The sequence below is a fragment of the Athene cunicularia genome (assembly GCF_003259725.1).
Source record: "Athene cunicularia isolate RWA chromosome 5 unlocalized genomic scaffold, athCun1 chr5_part1, whole genome shotgun sequence".
In the NCBI taxonomy this organism is placed as follows: domain Eukaryota; kingdom Metazoa; phylum Chordata; class Aves; order Strigiformes; family Strigidae; genus Athene; species Athene cunicularia.
In genome coordinates, this window is record NW_020799101.1 from 37,342,005 (window position 1) to 37,359,248 (window position 17,244).

Sequence of the window (17,244 nt, forward strand, 5' to 3'; positions counted from 1 at the left end):
CTGAGACGGGAAGAAAGAGGGTGTCAGGGAGTAGATTGAAAAAAAAAAAAAAGAAAAAGCTTTTAGTTGCTCTTAGCTCATGTGAGAGAGACCCTTAGAAAAAGGAGCAGCTGTCTTCCAAGAGGTTGAATCTAATGCATGGACTAGATAGTGTGCACAGGTCAAGATGCCAAAGGGCTTTGGCTATTCTCCTGTCTTGGACACAGACTGCTGTCCAGTTCCTCTGTAAGTAAATGGTGCGATGGTTTGCCTTCAACACTCGTGTGTGGATGCTGTGATAAACTGAAAGCACTTGAACTTGGAACTTAGTGTTGAGCATTAGGTCTTGACTATGAGCAGAAGTGAGGCACCTGACCTTAGGCTTAGATGGGAATAGTAAACTCTTCTGCTCAAAAAGAAGCTTTAGGTGGAGGTTTTCTTGTGCTGTGAACCATGACCTCTGCTCTAGCAGAATTTATTTCCTTTCTCTGTCTTAAAGGTTCTTCATAATTAAGGAAAGTTTCCTGCTCTACTATGCTGAGAGTGAGAAGAAGAGTTTTGAAAGCAATAAATACTTCAATATCCACCCCAAGGTGAGCAGTGTTTGCATGGGAGAGTGGATTATTCTGTGTCTAGCTTCCCTCCCCCTCCACAGGCCCCACAAATGAAGAAGAGGTAAGTTAAAACTTCTCACAGATCGAGGGAATACTCAAAAAAAACAAGAATCATGTCAGTACCTCTTCAGGCTCCTTAATGATTCATCAGGTACATGACTAATATTTTTTTTAACCTGATAGTAGAAGTATTCCCTTGTTTTCATCATCTCTGAATTGACTAATCTTGTGGCAATGAGCATGCTGCTGGCGAAGCCAGTGGTGAGGCTAACAGCTTTGGTTGCTGCTTGTTCCTATCCTGCAGCCGCAGCCAGCCCCTGCTAACCCACATACTCTGGGCCCCGAGAAGCAGCCTCCGTAGCTTTGCAGCCTGGAGCTCTCACAGGGGTATTCTGTGCTCTGAGTCTGCTTTGATCCTCTGTAGTCACTTGAGGCTGATGAAGCACATGTGCTTCTAGAGGTGCTGACTTCACTGGGCCGGATTAGGGGCAGCAGGCCATTCATCCGTCCCCTCGCAGCACATGTGGAACAGTGACTGTAATGGATGCACCCCGTCTCTCACGGTACCGCACTCTGAATTTGCAACATCTGCCTCGTTTAGGAAATCACCTCCTCCTTGATAAGAGTTCCTATTTCTGTGTTCTAGCTAGCAGCTTTCCCTCCGAGCTGAATGCAGGAGAGCCATCTTTATCCCCTTTCAAATACCACTTGGAGGTGTCCTGGTTGTGGTGGGAGTCCCTCTGCTTTTCAGGAACTGTGTATTGCCCCTTCTGGGATAGCCAAGGCAGGGCAGCAGCCCATGGCTGACCAAGGATAAAAGTTTAGCTCTTGGTTAGTTAATAGTTATACTTGGTTTTGCTGACTGATTAGAGCACTCTGGTTTATCCCCAGGGTGTCATACCCCTGGGAGGCTGCATCGTGGAGCCCAAAGAGGAGCCCAATATGCCTTATGCCATAAAGATCTCTCATGAAGACTTCCATGTAAGTAGACTTCTTTTCTTCTCAGAAAAATCCAAACACCACAAAACATTCTATTGCTGATGAGCAGAGCTGCATGGGCAGTCTTTCCCACCCCACCAAGGTGTGGCCACCCTCTCTGGGCAGATTATCCTGTGAGAGAGGGTGTTTTAGCATCCCAAGTCCCCTCAAGGCTTTGCTGCTGCTCCTGCTTTGACAACCAAGAAGGAAACTTGCTCTTTCTGACAGCAGGTCTTATAATACTAGCAGACCAGTGGACAGATATTCAGGAGCCTTAGAGCTCATGTTGCCCTATCACTTTATTTCCTACCATGACCACTTGCTGTGTGCATCTCCTTCCAATGTGTGGTAGGCCCAGGTCATTTGTGCTTCCTCATGATGCCTCCTGTGGAGGTGAAAGCTTGTGGTGGGCTCTCCTCTGGCCATAGCTGTGCTAGCTGTGTCCAGTTCATGCCCTGAGTGCACAGAGGTGTAAAGCACCAGCCTCTCTAATCTGGGTTTTTTTCCCCTCCCCTCCCCTCTTCCAGGGTAACATTGTTCTAGCAGCTGAATCAGAGTTTGATCAGGCTCAGTGGCTGGAGATGCTACAGGAGTCTGGAAAAGTGTAAGCTTCTTTCTATTCCTTATTTTCTTTGATCTACTCTGTAGATGTGTACAGGATAAAGAGGAAGAAGCCTGGCTAGAAGGACTACGGGGAGGCAGACAAGCTCCCCAAGACTAGTGAGACCTTCGCTTGTCTCCTGGATCCATCTTTTCTATAATAAAAATGAGAATGCTCTAAAGCTGACTCAAAGCTTCCCACCTTGGCGTGCAGTGTGGTATGCAGTATGACTCTGCTAGCAACCCCAGGCTGTCATCTGTCAAATGCTGATACACCTAGGGGCGTCTTTTGTCTTAGAGAAGTGGGACCTGGGACTGAACGGGAGTTCTCCTGGTCCGTTTTGCGTGGGAAGCAAGGCCCGTAGGCTTGACAAAGGTGCAGGACAGAAAACCTCCCTGCACTGCAGAGGTATGAATTTGGGGTAAGATAAGAGCAGAACAGGCAAGGCACAAAGTTAGTGGGCAGCCACCCATGTGGCTCCACAGCCTGCTGGTGAGAGGATCCTGAGCAGTTCTGCTCATGCGAAGATGTCAGCAGCAGCCCTGAGACAATTGTGTGACCGTGGGGTGTGCATCCCTTCTGCCCAGACCCTAGGGTGCTCAGGCCACACAGCAGCAGGATTTGGCCTCTCAAGACAGTTTAATTCGGAAATGTGGAGGCAGGCTAAATCCCAGGGGAGGAGGTGTTAGCAAAACTCTTCCTGCCCACCTACAAGGGTGAGTGGGTTTGACTGCTGTATGAATACAATATTGAGTTCATAGTCTGCTGAGAATGCTGGAGAGATTTGCAGTCTGTTGGCCATGAGCTCTGCAGTCCCTCAGCACCCAGGAGCCTGACAGTACAACGAGCAGCTGTCCTGCGAAGCCAGAGCAGGCTCTTTCTAAAGCTCCGTAGATGCAAGAAGAGGTAACACATAAACAGGTATTTGACTCTCCTGAGCCAGGTAGAAACTTCCACAGTGTGTAGAGCAGAGCCTACTATTCAGCTATGAAGCTTGAGCACTTCACTCTGCTCTTTGTGGCTGCATTACATGTGTATGTGGTCTTTTGTGACTGTAGGGACAAAAGTTGCTCTTTCAGGCAAATTTAACTTGTAACACCAGCGTGTGCATGGGAACTCAGTATCTGAGTTAATTCCAATGATATGAGGCTGCAAATGTTCATTTGTAATTAATGGGAAACACAGAATTACAGTGGATCAGTGCAAGCTGAACTCTGCTCTGTGGCAGTGAGCCTGGCTTTGGTGCTAGAGCAAGCTGCTACCTCCATGGTACTGCACAAACTGCAACACAAAGCTGCTGGTTAAAGCTTTAAGGGAGCATGAGCCCCATGGGACACAAGACCTGAGGCAGAGGTCTGTCACCCACTCAGCACAAGCAGGCTTGGTCACTGCAGAGGAGAAGAGACCCAGATTTAGCCTTGACTAATTCAGAGGTTTTTCTTCAGTAACACAGGTCTGCACTTGGTGCTACACCAGTGATAAACTTAGCTATTGCCAAGGGCAGTAATTCAGGGGCCAAATTAATCTTTCAGGTGTGTATGGGAGGGAAGGAGTGTGGCTGTGCACAGCTCAGGAGGGGTTCTCACAAGTAAGCCATGTGTGACTGCTTGTTTCAAAGAGCCAGCATTTTCCCTAGTCTTTGATTCAGTATTCCAGCACTAGTTTTAAAACAGCAGCTAGACGGTGGCTGTTATCATACAGCAGACTACCAGCACCTAGGTGAAAATCTGCCTGAGACACCCCCTTCCCTCCCCTCTGCTTCTGTTCTTGCATCAGAGGAGGAGAGCAATGCAGCTCCAGTGCTGATCTAATCAGTGGTGATGGTAGCCTGCATGTGAGGAAAAGCACAGATTGTGTGATTTATGTTAGCAGGGTCAGGTTGGGAGTTAAGCAGCAGCCAGAAAGGCACAGCATGGGCAGTAAATTGATCTGCAATGAATAGGAAAGCTAAAAGGACACAGCTGAAATCTTCTAGTCAACCTGCCTTAGTGCTCCATTGTTCCTGGATGGAGATTGTACCTCCAATGGCACTGCAGCATTTAGTGTACTGTGATCATCCTACAGTCTTATTATTTAAAACCAACCAAAGGAAAAAACCCAAACCACACCACCCTCAAAACCCCCCAGCTCCATAGACTGAGATTTTGTTACGTAGGGGAAAGAGAAAAAAATGAACCCAGGATGGGAAGTGTCCTCTACCCTCTCTCCTTTGTTTCAAATTTATCTGCTGTCTCTTTACATCTGGGTCTGGGTGGGGTGTGTGTGTGTGTGCCTGCACAACTGCTTAAAACCTCCACCATCACAATCTGCTCAGTGATGCCTTCAGGTCTCCACTCCTTTCCAAGCCTCCTGGTTCGATGGGAAGACAACTTATTCAATGCAGAGGGGAGCTGATGGTCTCTCCAGCCTTCTAATGTGTTGTGGCTTGGTCCTACCACACTTACTAGATCTTGAAAGCATTTTGGAAACGCACAAAGCCCTGACTCCCAGCTGGCCAGGCTCTCATCCCACACAGAGAGGCTTTTGCTGCTGCTAGTAGGGTAGAGGGGCACAGGTACACTCTCTATATCCATAGCAGCATTCCCTACACTGGTTAAAAGTAGACTTGGTGGGACAATGGGCTGAAAAACAGGTAACATAGTACTTATGTCCTGTGTCCAGCGTCTCCAAAAATTGGTTGTGGATGCTCCAAGAAAGGTGAAATGCTAGAGATGTTTCCAGTGCTGCAAAATGACTGGAATAAATGATGTTTGGGCTGTATAGCAAATGGAGATACTGCACGCTTTGAGGGCTTTTTTTTTTTTTTCAGAAGTATATTACAAGGGTGCTTTCTACTTGCCCCAAGAGCCTTTCCTGACCCTGCACTTTAAGCAATGTGTTTTTTCTGATGAAAACTCACTTGGTAAGAAATAGAAAATTAAAAAAAGCATTTCCTTGCCCCTCAGCTGAAGTCATAGCCTGTACCTCCCCAATGCTGCAGTGGCACACTGGCACTGGTTCCAGCAGGTAAAAGGAATAAAAGCTTAAATGCTACACAGTGATATGGGTGCGTCTTCTAAGTTATACAGCAGTGGGTGTAATACTCTTTGACTTACAGATAGGTAAACATCTTTGTAGGCTAGGGAAGGGAGGGAGCACTGAAAAAGTGAATCTAATAAACACACACCTTAAAGGCTACAGCCATTTTGAAACCCTCCAAGTAATCATATGATAAACTCTGTCATCCTCCCAGTGCCCCACCTTGAGATGTTTGCTCTTGGTTTCTCCGGGGTCAGATTCATCCTGTATCTGAGATCATTAGCGGAAAAGCACATTCACACCCACATGTTCTCACTCAAGATGAAGATGTCTACCTGTGGGAAAAACATCACCTTTTTAATTAGTGTTCTAATATCCTCTGCACTTTAGAAATATCCTAGATGTTCATTAGCTGAAAAGAAACCCAGCTGTCTGCAAAGGGCACAGGCAGTGCTTGGGCTGTTGGAGCTATCCCTGGGGTGATGTGTGTTTAATGTATTTGGATTTTATAAGAGATGAAGTACAGGTTGCCTTGAAATTGTTTTGTAAGACATTGCCAGCTTATTGTAAAACATTGCCAGGTTTCCAAAAAGCTACGATTGCAAATGGCTCACAAAGAGGCCTGGTACGGGAAGGCTTACAGGTATTTAATATTAATAAGGTCCCTTAGGATTTAACAAAGATGGCAGAATTTCTGGGCAGCAATTGTTGTTCCTGTATGTGCTATCTATATAAATAGACTGGGATGAATTTTGCATATGCATTTTTATGTATTTTATGTGTGTAGATTTTTTTTTTTTAATGGAACACAAATAGAAGTGAGCAACAAACTCCATTTCTGGTTCTGTTTTTGATTTGTGTGTCCTTATCCTTGGTATTTAATATCTGTATTAAAGTCTGCCCTATCCACCAACTCAATCAGTAATGGGCATCTGCTCCACAGGCCTTTTTTGCAGCTTAGTTTCATAATGTGCTCAAGAGACCTTGAGATTCTCTGGCCAATGGTCCTACAATAACACAAGGTACTCTTTGAATATGCCTGCTTCCTTTAACTCTCCCTGCTTGCTAGCATCTTGTCTGGCCTTTATCTCTGGTTCTTCATTGTTTATACAGGGAGAGGCTACTCACAGTGTAGGGCCAGACACCAAATCCTAGTGGCTTACAAGTTTAACAGAAGAGGGATTGATTGGCTCCAGGATGGGTGACGGATACCTGAAAGGATGAAGATAGAAAGCTGTGGGAAGGAGTCAATAAACAGTTAACGTTTGAAGTGGAAGAGTGGCTATAGCAGCAAAATATTGGAAAAGCTGCAGACAACAGTATCACTGACAGATGGGAAGTTAGTTAAAAGCCAAAATCTGATTCTGAACCCATTTAATGGGTTCTAGGTACATCCTGTTGCAGTTGGAAGCCGTGTTGGTCTGGAGAGCCCTTAAGACTAAGCTCAGTGTAGAAATCTCCAGGATACTGGAAAAAAACATCTGAATAGCTGTGCGGTGTTGATGTACACCTCCTGTATTAAAATAAAAAATAAATTACTGAATGTCAGGGAAATTTCTCCAATTCATTTGTGGATTAAAATTTAGAGAATCATTGTCCCAGCTGATAAGAGTCTGTGTATTTGAATTTCTTAGAAGATTGCTAGGCTGAGTCCCCTGACTTGCTCTGTGGGACCCTCAGCTCTCTTACACTGTCAGTTTTGTGTCTGCTCTTCCTAGAACCTGGAAGAATGCCCAGCTGGGAGAAGCCATGATCGAGAGCCTGGAAGCCCAAGGTCTGCAGCTGGCCAAGGAGAAACAGGAGTATTTAGGTAGGAAACTTTTACTTCCAAAAGCTATTAACCCCAAAATAGCCATTTTGCTTTTCTGGAGTTGTTGGTGTGGTCAAGCCAAGCAGCTTTTACTGTTGACTTTTACTGGATGAAGCTTTTGAGTAGTCAGCAGCTGAAATTCAGGTTCAGCTATATGAAGTGTGAGAGAAAGAACGTACTTTGGCCAGCATGCTGCAGTCCTGCAGCTCCTGATGGCTGGACTGTACAAATGTTTGCTGCCCCTGAGAAGTTTGGATGTGCTGATTTCAGCTGCTTGTCAGGCAAACAGCCAGTGCATTTCTCTCCCTGAATCACAGAGGACTGGTATTTCTGAGGCTGATCACAGCTTTTCATGCATGAGTTTTCCTCTTCCAGCTGTTTTTTTCGGTCTTACTCTGCTTGGTCTTTGTCTGCATTTGCTCACACTGTTCATATTGGAAGTGGGGAGCATTTACTTGAGGTGTCTAATGGCAGTGGCTAATTTGTCACTGCTCTCTCTGTGGGCAATGGAGAGAGAGCAGTTGCGTTAGATGAACATAGAAGAATTTAGGTTGGAAGAGACTTCTGGAGGTTATCTAGTTCAATACCCTACTCAGAAACCAGCCTCTGGATGGCAGTCCCTTGGGTGCTCTGACTGTCGTGGGAGGTCCAGGGTTTCTTCTCCATGTTGCCTACAGCAAGAGCCAAGGGAGCCTTTTTAACCCAAATGCCTCCTAAGTTAGAGATTCCACAAGTCCTTCTGACCTGGGGACTGCTGATCACATGTGACTTGTCAGGACCGTCATCTGCTTTAAACAAGATAGCAGCAACTTTGGGTGCTTCAGGGGCTTGTGGTATCTACTCCTAATCACCAAACCACTGGAGGAAACTTGAAGAGCCTTTTGCATTTCTGCATCCATGCTGATACGGGGTAATCTCAATATATGGTCTCACATGTAACAGGGATCATAACTGAAGTATCAAGGCATGTTCATTCTGGCTATCTAAGCACCATTCGTACAAGTGAGCTGATGGATGAGTTCGTATGTGAGGCAGGCAGGGAGGAGTGGTTCCACACCTGACCAAGGGATAAGAAGTGCTGAGAGGAGGACCTGGAGAGACATGACAAAAATGAGAAACAGTAAAGTTTTGCAACCACCAGAGCAGACTTAAGAGCCTAAGAAACTAAAGAGGAACAGAGTACAATAAAAGCCAAGGTGATAGAGGAATAGAGGAATACATCTTCTGTGGCAAAAAGGTATTTGGAATATAAAATATATATTTCACTGGGTTCTTTGGTCTATGACAAGAACATTCAGAGCTGGTCAATTGTCACAGTTGGTTACTTTTTGACAGCTTTTGTCTATTTATTCCTGTATAACTGCTGAGGATTCTGCCTCATTAGCCTCACCTTCAGTGATCTGTGTCCATCCTGTAGTTAAGCTCTGAGGTCGGGCATTGCTCCTGGCAGCAAGTCAAGGCTCTCTGGAGGAAGCAAACACTGTTCTGGAGATTTCCCTGAATACCCTCAGAGTTACCTTCCACCTGCCCCCAATCCAGATGGGGTTTCTCTCTCAGGCAGGGACTTTGCAGAAGCCCATCAAGCCCTAGGTCTGCCCCCTCCCAGGAGAGGGAGAGCTCTGTGCAGCATTACAGTGCAGTTGTGCTGGATCCTGGCAAAGAGGAAGAGGAACAAGAGTGGGAAGGAAAGAGTAGTGGTGGTCAGCAGAGCTTTAGTGATGTAACACTATTGCTGTGGCACCAGCAGCCCTGCTGTGGGTGGGAGGTAGAGGTCTACATTGTTCCTAGCAGTAGTAATCCTGCCAGCAGTAGTAATCTCTTCAGGTCCCCAGTACAATGGAAACTGGCAGCATCTTCTTCGCCTGATAAGGGTAAGACTTAAATCATAGAGTGCTACAGCGAATCTGCCCCTGCTCACACGGCAGCCAGGTGGCAGAGCTGAGAGGTAAACTCTAGCTTATTTAACTATGGGGAATGTGTTTCTGTCTAGTCTACTGTAAGCACGACTAAGAGCTGCCTAAAGCAGAGTCTCTGTTCAAGATTAGAGCGTAGCACTATGTAGGTACATCAGGTCACGGTGTAAGGATCAGAGCAGAGTCTCTGGCGGGCATGTGTCCTTTTCAGTAGACAAAAGCAACTGATGTTGAGGGGAACAATTCTTAACAGCTAGAAGTTTTATGGCTCAGGGGTTCAATTTCTGGGCTTGGCTGGGACATGCCAAGATGACAATAGGGTGTTGGCAGTGATGCCCAGGCTGTTGAAGGAGAGGGTGATGTACTAGGTGGGTAGGGATGGGGCACTGAGCCTCGGGAAGAAAACTGACTGCTGCTATGTGGTGTGTGACCCTGTGCACCCACTTAACCTGTCCGTGCCTTTGCTTCTTCATGTATGAACCAGGGATAAGAGTATTTTCCCGACTCAGCTAGAGGATTGTGAAGGTTAGTTTGTTAATGATCTTTAAGAACACTGAGAGGAAACCTCAGAAGGAGTACACAGCAATATGGTTGTTTAGTTTATTAAGTTGTTTGGCAGGAGGGAAATTACAGAACATCCTGTTAGTGCCATCTCAGCCTTTGGAGCCTCCCAGACAGATACACACAGAGCAATAGAGAAAGCTGCATTTTCAAGCCTCAAACAGTGTTTCATGCTCATAAATATCCCCAGGATATAAACGACTTTTCTCTACATTTGTCCTCTGTCTGTGTGTGTCTGCAGATAAGCTAATGGAAGAAACAGAAGAGCTGTGTCTGCAGAGGGAGCAGAAAGAGGTGAGTGTTCATCACAACCCAATTTCCTTCAATTTCCCTATGGCAGGACTGGGAGGCTGGCAATTGTTGGTTTGGAGGCATGTTAGGGTTCAGGGTGGGAGGCTGCAGAGCCAAAAGCATCTCCAGGCAGCCTCTGAGCCCTGTGGATGAGAGAGGAATAAGAGCTGTGCCAATAAACAGACCTGACATTGTTCTAGTGTAGAGATATTGTGAGAAACAAGGAGCAGCAAAAAATAATGTGGCTTGTTATTTGAACACACCAGAAATGGGGAGAATAATAAACATTGCATTAGGGAAAACTCAAGAGAGCATTCCCTTAGATATGAATATTATACCTTAATTTATCAAGTTTGTTATTGTTTTCCAAACGAATCCTAACTTATATTTGCTTAATAAAAGTAGCTTGTTCTTATATTTACAAATCTATTATTTGCAAATCTATACTGGTTTTTATAGCACCATCATAAAGTTACTGCAAGATAGCTTTGCAAATGGGTTGTCCTGTCACGCATTAGGAAAGTCTACATGGATGTAGACCACCACATTGCAATCTTGCAAACAACTGTATAATCTCCTCTTCAGTTCATCCAAAATGACTGTTGCCTCTCTTTGGTAAAAACGGCAATGCTGACCTAGACTTCTCTGGCCTAGCTTTTTCCTGTGTACATTTCTGGAGAGCTAAAGTCCAAATAACGGTGGCTTGGACACTCTGTTAGGGCTAAGCTACTTCTGCCTTTGCAGTGAGAGGCCAGCTTCTGGTGAGGTAGCCCGCTGCACAACCCACAGGCACAGGGAGGGAAATGCCCTTGTCTAAACACCATGGAACAAATCTCTGCTTTTACAAAGCCATGCATGGTATCTCCGTTGTCCACAAAGAGCAGGAGGGGTCAGATTAGTTTGAAGGAGTTTGGGACTGATGAAGAAATGAATATATAGCTCACTGAGCTGTGGCGGTCTGACCTGCTGTGAGCCTGAAGGCTTCAGAGCAATATGCTGGGAAAGCAGCTTGAACCACGTGTCTGCACCATGAGCAAGAGTCTTTTATCTGGTGTCAGTGCTGTTTTGTGACCTGCCTGGGCCTGCAGCAGGACTCCTGCCTAGCAGCTAAGGCTGCAAGGGGACCTGACCAGGAGCGGGACCCTTGCTGTTCTTAATCCCTGTCTCCCTCCATCTGTACTAGGTCTCAATACAACTGAATCCTCTAGACTAAGGGAAGAGTCTTTCACTGCTTGAAGATAGGTAGTGGCATTCAGGGCTCTTTAAGCACGGTTTTATTAGCACAAAAATAGCGACGGGCTGATTAAACTGTGCAAAGCTGTAGCTATGCAGTTTGTGTTTGCCTGTGCCGGTGGGGATGGGAAGCAAGGCTGAGCTAGAGGAAATATCGCTCTTCAGGCACTGCAGTGCTGCAGCTGTCACATTCCTGTCTGGGCTTTCTGTATCTGCACATGGAAATATTAGGTGCATGTTGAGTCCAGCTTTCCCAGAGACTTTGCACCTTTCTGTATATGTGCAGCAGAGCTGATCTGTGCAGGGAGCATGTCTGGGATTTCCAGGTGCCTGGTAACCTGGCTGGGACTTTGGGATCTCTGGAAATTCTTAACCAACGTTCAGTCCCTTCTATTTGCCTGCTAGACGAAACTCTGGTGGAATCAGATGCTATGTGGCTCTACATAGTTCGGGATAAAAATCCCAGGCATTGTTAAAAGCCTTTCCTAACTGTGAGTGTGTCAGCAGAGTACATTCCTGTCTTCTCTTTCCGTCCAGGAACTCGAGCGTCTGAACCAGGTCCTGGAAGCAGAGAAGCACCGTTTTGAAGAGGTTGTACGGGAGCTGCGGGTGGAGCAGGAGCAGATCAGATGGTAAGGCAGCAAACTGCGTGGGGCAGGAAAAGGACATGAACACCCATGCTGGGCAGAAGTGCTGCTGAGGTGGTGAATCAAAACAGTTCGTAAAATACACATATTTTGTGCATGCAGGAAAGGAGATAAATTCTATATTGACAAAACCAGGGACAGTTGAGATCTGTTGAACTGCATTTGCTATCATTTCTGTGACCAATAGTATACAGCATAGTTTCAGGGCTCCAGCAACTTCATTTTCAAAGGGCTGGGACATGAGCAAACCCCAGATTAGTCGGGGTAGCATGGTAACAGCCAGGTGCTAGAGGACTTCAGAGAGGCAGTCTGAATGAGTGACCAGCCATGTAAGCTCTAGACATCTGAATCTGGTTTTCCATCGTCAGAAGAATGACACTGGGTGGATGATGAAGTTGCCTCACCAAGGATAATTTTGTCATTTTAAGAGTCCCACTGTGCAAAATATGAATGCAAATGAATTTAGAAAGGGAAGGATCCAAGAAGTGCTTTGCCCTGAGTTTTGAAGGGGCATGTTTTACCATTGCCCTCTTCTTTTTTTCCTTTTCTTTCCCTAAATAACATCTCAGAAAAGCCAGTGTGATTTTTGCAAATAATTTATGTTTTCATAGACCTTCATCTGCTTAGATATGACTGCCCTGTCTGAGCTCTTCCAGTTGCAGCTGTGGCCCTGCCCTTGCCAGAAGCACACTGTAACAGGTGGTTTGGGTTTGATGATCAGGAGGCACAGTAAAGTTCTTGGATGCCCGTAGTGTGTTCAAGGTGTGATGCTTCCTGGCAATCTCCTGTCTCTCCAGGGCTGCCCACACCACGTACCAGTCACAGGTCCTGCACTGAGTTCCATAGCCTGCGCAGTCTGTGGGGCTAGTGTTCCCCTGCAATAGCTATTACCCTTTTTGCTTCTTTAGGGAGCTAGAGCTCACAGCCCGCTCCCTTAAAGGAGTGGAGGAAGAAAAGAAAGAGTTGCGAAGCCTGACACAGTCCTTACAGAAAACCCTAGAGGTGAGTGACCATTTCTCTCCTCTGAGTGACAGCATTTTGGGAACGATCTATGAGAACTGACCAGGGCTGAAAGCAATGCTATCCTGTGGAATGAATCTAACATCTGCTAGTGCCGGAGTTGTCCTGTGTGGGTGAACAGGTTCATTTGGTAGCTGATATGAAGGCCAAAACCCCGTGCAGAAAAGGACTTAGAAGTGATACGGAGTCCGGGAGAACTAAGCTTTTCCCAGCAGTACCAGGTGATGTGATGTAGGACAATAACCATAAGTTGCAGTTTGGGAAGCTCAGGTCGAACACTAGGAAGAAAGTTTTCACCAGACAGGTAGGTAGGCAGTGGGAGAGATTGAGGAACTTCCATCTTGGGAAGTTTTCACAACCTGACTGTAGAAAGCCACAGCTGACCATATCTTGCTGTGTTGACAGACCAGCTCTGAACAACAGGCTGGACTAGAGCCTACCAGAGGATCCCTTACAGCCAACATGTTTATAAGTCTGTGATAACTTTCTTTTTTTTTTGTGTGTGGGTTGTTTTTTTTTGGTTTTTGTTTTTTTTTTGGGTTTTTTTTAACTGCAACTCCCTAAGTGCTGGTGGAAATTGGAGCAGTAGAGAGGCATCAGTTATTCACAGAAGGGAGCATGGTTCCCAGGGAATCCTGTACCACAGTGGAATTTAGGAAACAGAGTGTGGATGTATTAAACCCTTTACTTACTTGGTATCACTCTGGTGGATTGGTGGAAAGTGGCTTTTCTAAATGTATACTCTTTGTGAAACTTCCATACAGCTGGCCTTCTTGAAGCCTCAACATTGTCCTTAATGTTTGTGTCAGATCCTGCATGTTTGTCCAAAAATCTGTTGCTGATGTTCCTTTAAGCTCTCCTCCTTGCCTGCAGTTATGGGTATAAAAAAAGAACTGGAAAGCTACGGAAGGACCATTCATGCCCTAGTTGCACACTGGACTGAGCACTTCAAAGGAAAACACTGTGATATGTCCTGTTGCCCTGCAGTTAGAAGTACCAGAGGGGATGCCTCTAGTTCATGCTGAGGAGAGAGGTGAGGAGGGAAGGCAGGAAAGCTGCTGGCACTGGTGATGCACTAGGGAAGCACAGGGCTCCAGTCCCTGAGCTGAGTCCTTACTAGCATATGATGTCAAAGGAGCCTGCAGGTTCTCACCCCCTTGCATAGCAAAGGTTATGGTGGAGGCTTGCTCCTCACAAAGGCAGGTATGAAATAAAAACCAGATTTTGTTATTCTTGGTTTTAATCTGAATGAGGCATGTGGATGTAAGGATGGAGGGATTCAGTAGGGAGGAGCCAGGCAGGAACAGGAGCAGCAACGTCTGACTTAGCTGGTACTCACAATCTCTGCCCTTCTTCAAGGAGCTCTCCCTGGAGAAGCAGCAAATGTTGGAGATGCTGGAAGAAAATGAGAGCCAGCTCCCACCTCCAGCCAGCCCCAGCAAGGAGCAGAGCCCCATCTGGGGACTGCACTGCAGCCTGCAACAGATTGAAGAGAAGATGCAGAAACTTATGGAGGAGAAACTCCTGGCAGAGAAGAGGTAAAGTGGAGCAGGATAAAAAGAGGTAAAAAGGAGCAGGGGCTCTTATGGTGGTGCCAGAGACAGGGATGTGGGACAAGGTGTGATCCAGTGTGAAAAGGGTGGTGGGAAAAGAGATGGTTTTCCCCCTTGCAGGTGGAGGGCAATCAGAAAGGATATGGCTAAATATTTCAGGCTGAAAATTAGGATCCCTTCAAAACTGTTTCCCTGTTTATTCTGAGACCTGCAGAGAGGCAAGATCCTTTATCATTTCTGATCTTGGATGTGGTAAAGGGAAGAGGACACTTCTGCTGTGCTCAGCCTTAGTGGTGCCAAATGATGTTGACTATCTGCTGACTTGCTTTTTGGTTGCCAACACAAGACAAGCCTGGAAGCTTGTCTGGTTCCCATGGCAAGAGTTCAGGTTATAAATGCTTCAGAGGGGTCGGAGTGAGGCAGGGCACCTGAACTTGCTGCTGCTTGGACCTGCTCCTTTCAAGTAAGGATTTAGGCATGTGAATCCATTTGGTGTTCATGGACCTGTCCATAACAAGTGTTTGGTGGTCCTGGGCCTTGTCTGGGGGTTGACAATGTTCTATTCGGGAACTGTCCACCTGGATTTCTCCAGCAATGCCTGTGGTGTTGAAGTGAAACACAGAGAGCACTCCTGTTAGCATCTCTGCTCAGGGCAGCCAGGTAGTTAAGCATGCACCGTTGTGATACTAAGCCCCTTTTTCCTGCGTGTGTGGTGGGAATGGTTGTGTTCCTTTGCTGTGCCATGCACCAGGATGAAAGAGAATGAGGAGCGGTCCCGAGCACTGGAGGAGGAGCGGGAGTTTTACTCTTCCCAGTCACAAGCGCTGCAGAACTCACTCTTGGAGCTGACTGCGGAGAAGCAGCAGACGGAGAGAGACCTCAAGGTATCCCCTGCGTGTGTTGCGTATTGCTGTCCCTGGACCCAGAGTTATCTCGTTTTCCTTTTCAGTTCATCGCCTATCAAGTGGGAGTCTTGGTTTGGTTTTGGTTTTGGTTTGTGGTCACAAATCTTCATTTGCTATGCTTCATAACATGGTAACACATGAAGTTGCCATGTTGTGTCTATGTAGCACTGATATTTATTTTCTCATACTGAGGCCTGACTAACCCATTCAGTAAAAGTCGATTTTCATCTGTTACTGTGAATGCATCATCGAATGATGGAAGGAGGAAAAAAATAAAAAAGACAAAAATAGACAATATCCAGAATAAAGATTATTTTAAAGAAATACTAATATGACATTGCAGAACTAAGCAGAAATCTTGCCTCCTCACTTGTGCTCGGAGCATTAAGATTAAGGTTTGTAAATCTTCAGGAACCTCTGCATGAAGTTGGGTTCAAAAGCAGAGGAATGCAAGTGAGGTAACAGCTCCCCTTTGTTATCCTAGTAATGGAAGCTACCTTAATCTATACAAAGGTAATTGGAAAAATTACCTTTTTTCATCTAAATAATGTAAAGGTTATGCTTTATTGACTGACACTCAACTGCCTTCTACAAATATTGTGTCAAAACCCCCCCAATTATTCTTTTTCCTGCAACTCCAAGATTTTCTTATCCTGTAACCTTTCACTTGGCCAGACTAAAGCTAAGTTGACCCAAGCTGTATTAGTTATTCTCATTTGCTAAGAAATTACTGATATTATCCTTTGTTTCTACCTTTTCTTCTGTTTTGTTTCTGAAACTAAGTACTGTAAACCCCTTTGTGGGAATTGACGGCCTTTATCTCAAGTCCATCTCAGCTGAAAAGATGCAGCTGCAAGCACAAATTCGTGTGTTGAAACATCATCTCTGAATCCACATGGTTCATACAGTGAGAGGGAAGCTATGAATATGAAAGCCAGAGTAAAGAATTACTGAAATAATATGGACTTCAATTTCAGATTCTGCCTAAAGATATGAGAAACAACTCTATGTTATCTTAAAATATTTCTATTCGTTTTCCTTACTGTCACCTTTTCATTTTCATCTGCTTAGCGGGTCCCTCACAAACACTGTGAGCTAGCAGAATAGTTATTGAGATGCAAGCTGGTTTTCAGCAATGTTTATTCTCTTCCTCAGGCTGAGGTGAAAGTGCGCATGGATCTGGAGAAGAAGCTGAGAGAAGCTGAGGAAGCATTGCAAAGCTTGGAGCAAGGCTTAAATTCTCTGGATTGCAACAAGGAGAAAGAGGAGAAGATGAAAGCAGATGTCAGTAACTTGAGAAGTAAGTCAGTCATCCATCTTCTCTACTGATGAGCAAGCTGTGAGTGAGAAAATGTTTCTACCCATCTTCCAAGACACAAAAAGAAGTTCCCAAATTAGCAAAGCTGCACATAATGTGCTCTCCTAACTCCTTGTACCTCAACCACACTTCCTTTTTGAGGAGCCAGAACATGCTATGCAGGCACTTAGTGTTTTGCCCTCAAAAGAAGACAAAATCCCAGACTTCCCTGTTGGCTGGAAGACAAACCTAGGGACAGAGACGTGTGAATGCTTTCTAAACTGTCAAACAGGGAAGCTTTGACAGAGCTGTGAAGACTGACTAGGTCTGAGTATAAAGGGTCCTCTGATGCTCCTCAAGACAAACTTCTCATAGCCTTGGTTACAAGATCATCAGCAGTTTAAGGAGGGCCATGGTTGCGGTAGCAGTGGGCTGGTAGGTGACCCAGCAGGTGAAGTTTGGATCCCTACTCAGAGCTGAATCACTGCCTAAGTGCAGGACTGCTGTGCAGAGATGACTGGAGCCCACAGGTCAGGTGTAATACTCAGCTTTCTCACAGCTTATTCCTGTTTCTTTGCCTTTTTTTTCTTTTTTTTTTTTTGGTAAGATAGGGCATTATCCTAGCATCTGGCTTGAGTCAGGTTTAGGAATTGACATTAGCAGCTTCAATTGGGTGAAGTCTTGCTTGTTTTCCACCCTCAGGTATACAAGATATCATATATATCCTCCCCTCAGCAAGGGGAATCTGTTATGCAGATGCTGTATCTGTGCAATTATGGCTTAATTTCAGTGAAAGGTGGATGTATTGGACAAATACAGAAAAG

The 17,244-nt window shown here is 45.6% G+C and overlaps 1 protein-coding gene across 4 annotated transcripts in view; it reads left to right on the forward strand.

Annotated features, from left to right (window-relative positions):
* PLEKHD1 (pleckstrin homology and coiled-coil domain containing D1) overlaps positions 1–17,244 on the forward strand; it is a 29,072-nt gene that overhangs the window by 9,310 nt on the left and 2,518 nt on the right. For 3 of the 4 annotated variants that reach the window (XM_026849643.1, XM_026849641.1, XM_026849642.1), the window contains 10 exons: positions 479–572; positions 1,485–1,574; positions 2,099–2,175; positions 6,909–7,000; positions 9,716–9,768; positions 11,536–11,630; positions 12,554–12,647; positions 14,025–14,203; positions 14,970–15,102; positions 16,279–16,423. In XM_026849643.1, coding sequence (XP_026705444.1) covers positions 479–572; positions 1,485–1,574; positions 2,099–2,175; positions 6,909–7,000; positions 9,716–9,768; positions 11,536–11,630; positions 12,554–12,647; positions 14,025–14,203; positions 14,970–15,102; positions 16,279–16,423 — 1,052 coding nt within the window. The remainder of the gene's footprint in view (positions 1–478; positions 573–1,484; positions 1,575–2,098; positions 2,176–6,908; positions 7,001–9,715; positions 9,769–11,535; positions 11,631–12,553; positions 12,648–14,024; positions 14,204–14,969; positions 15,103–16,278; positions 16,424–17,244) is intronic. The other variant, XM_026849644.1, reaches the window with a different exon arrangement.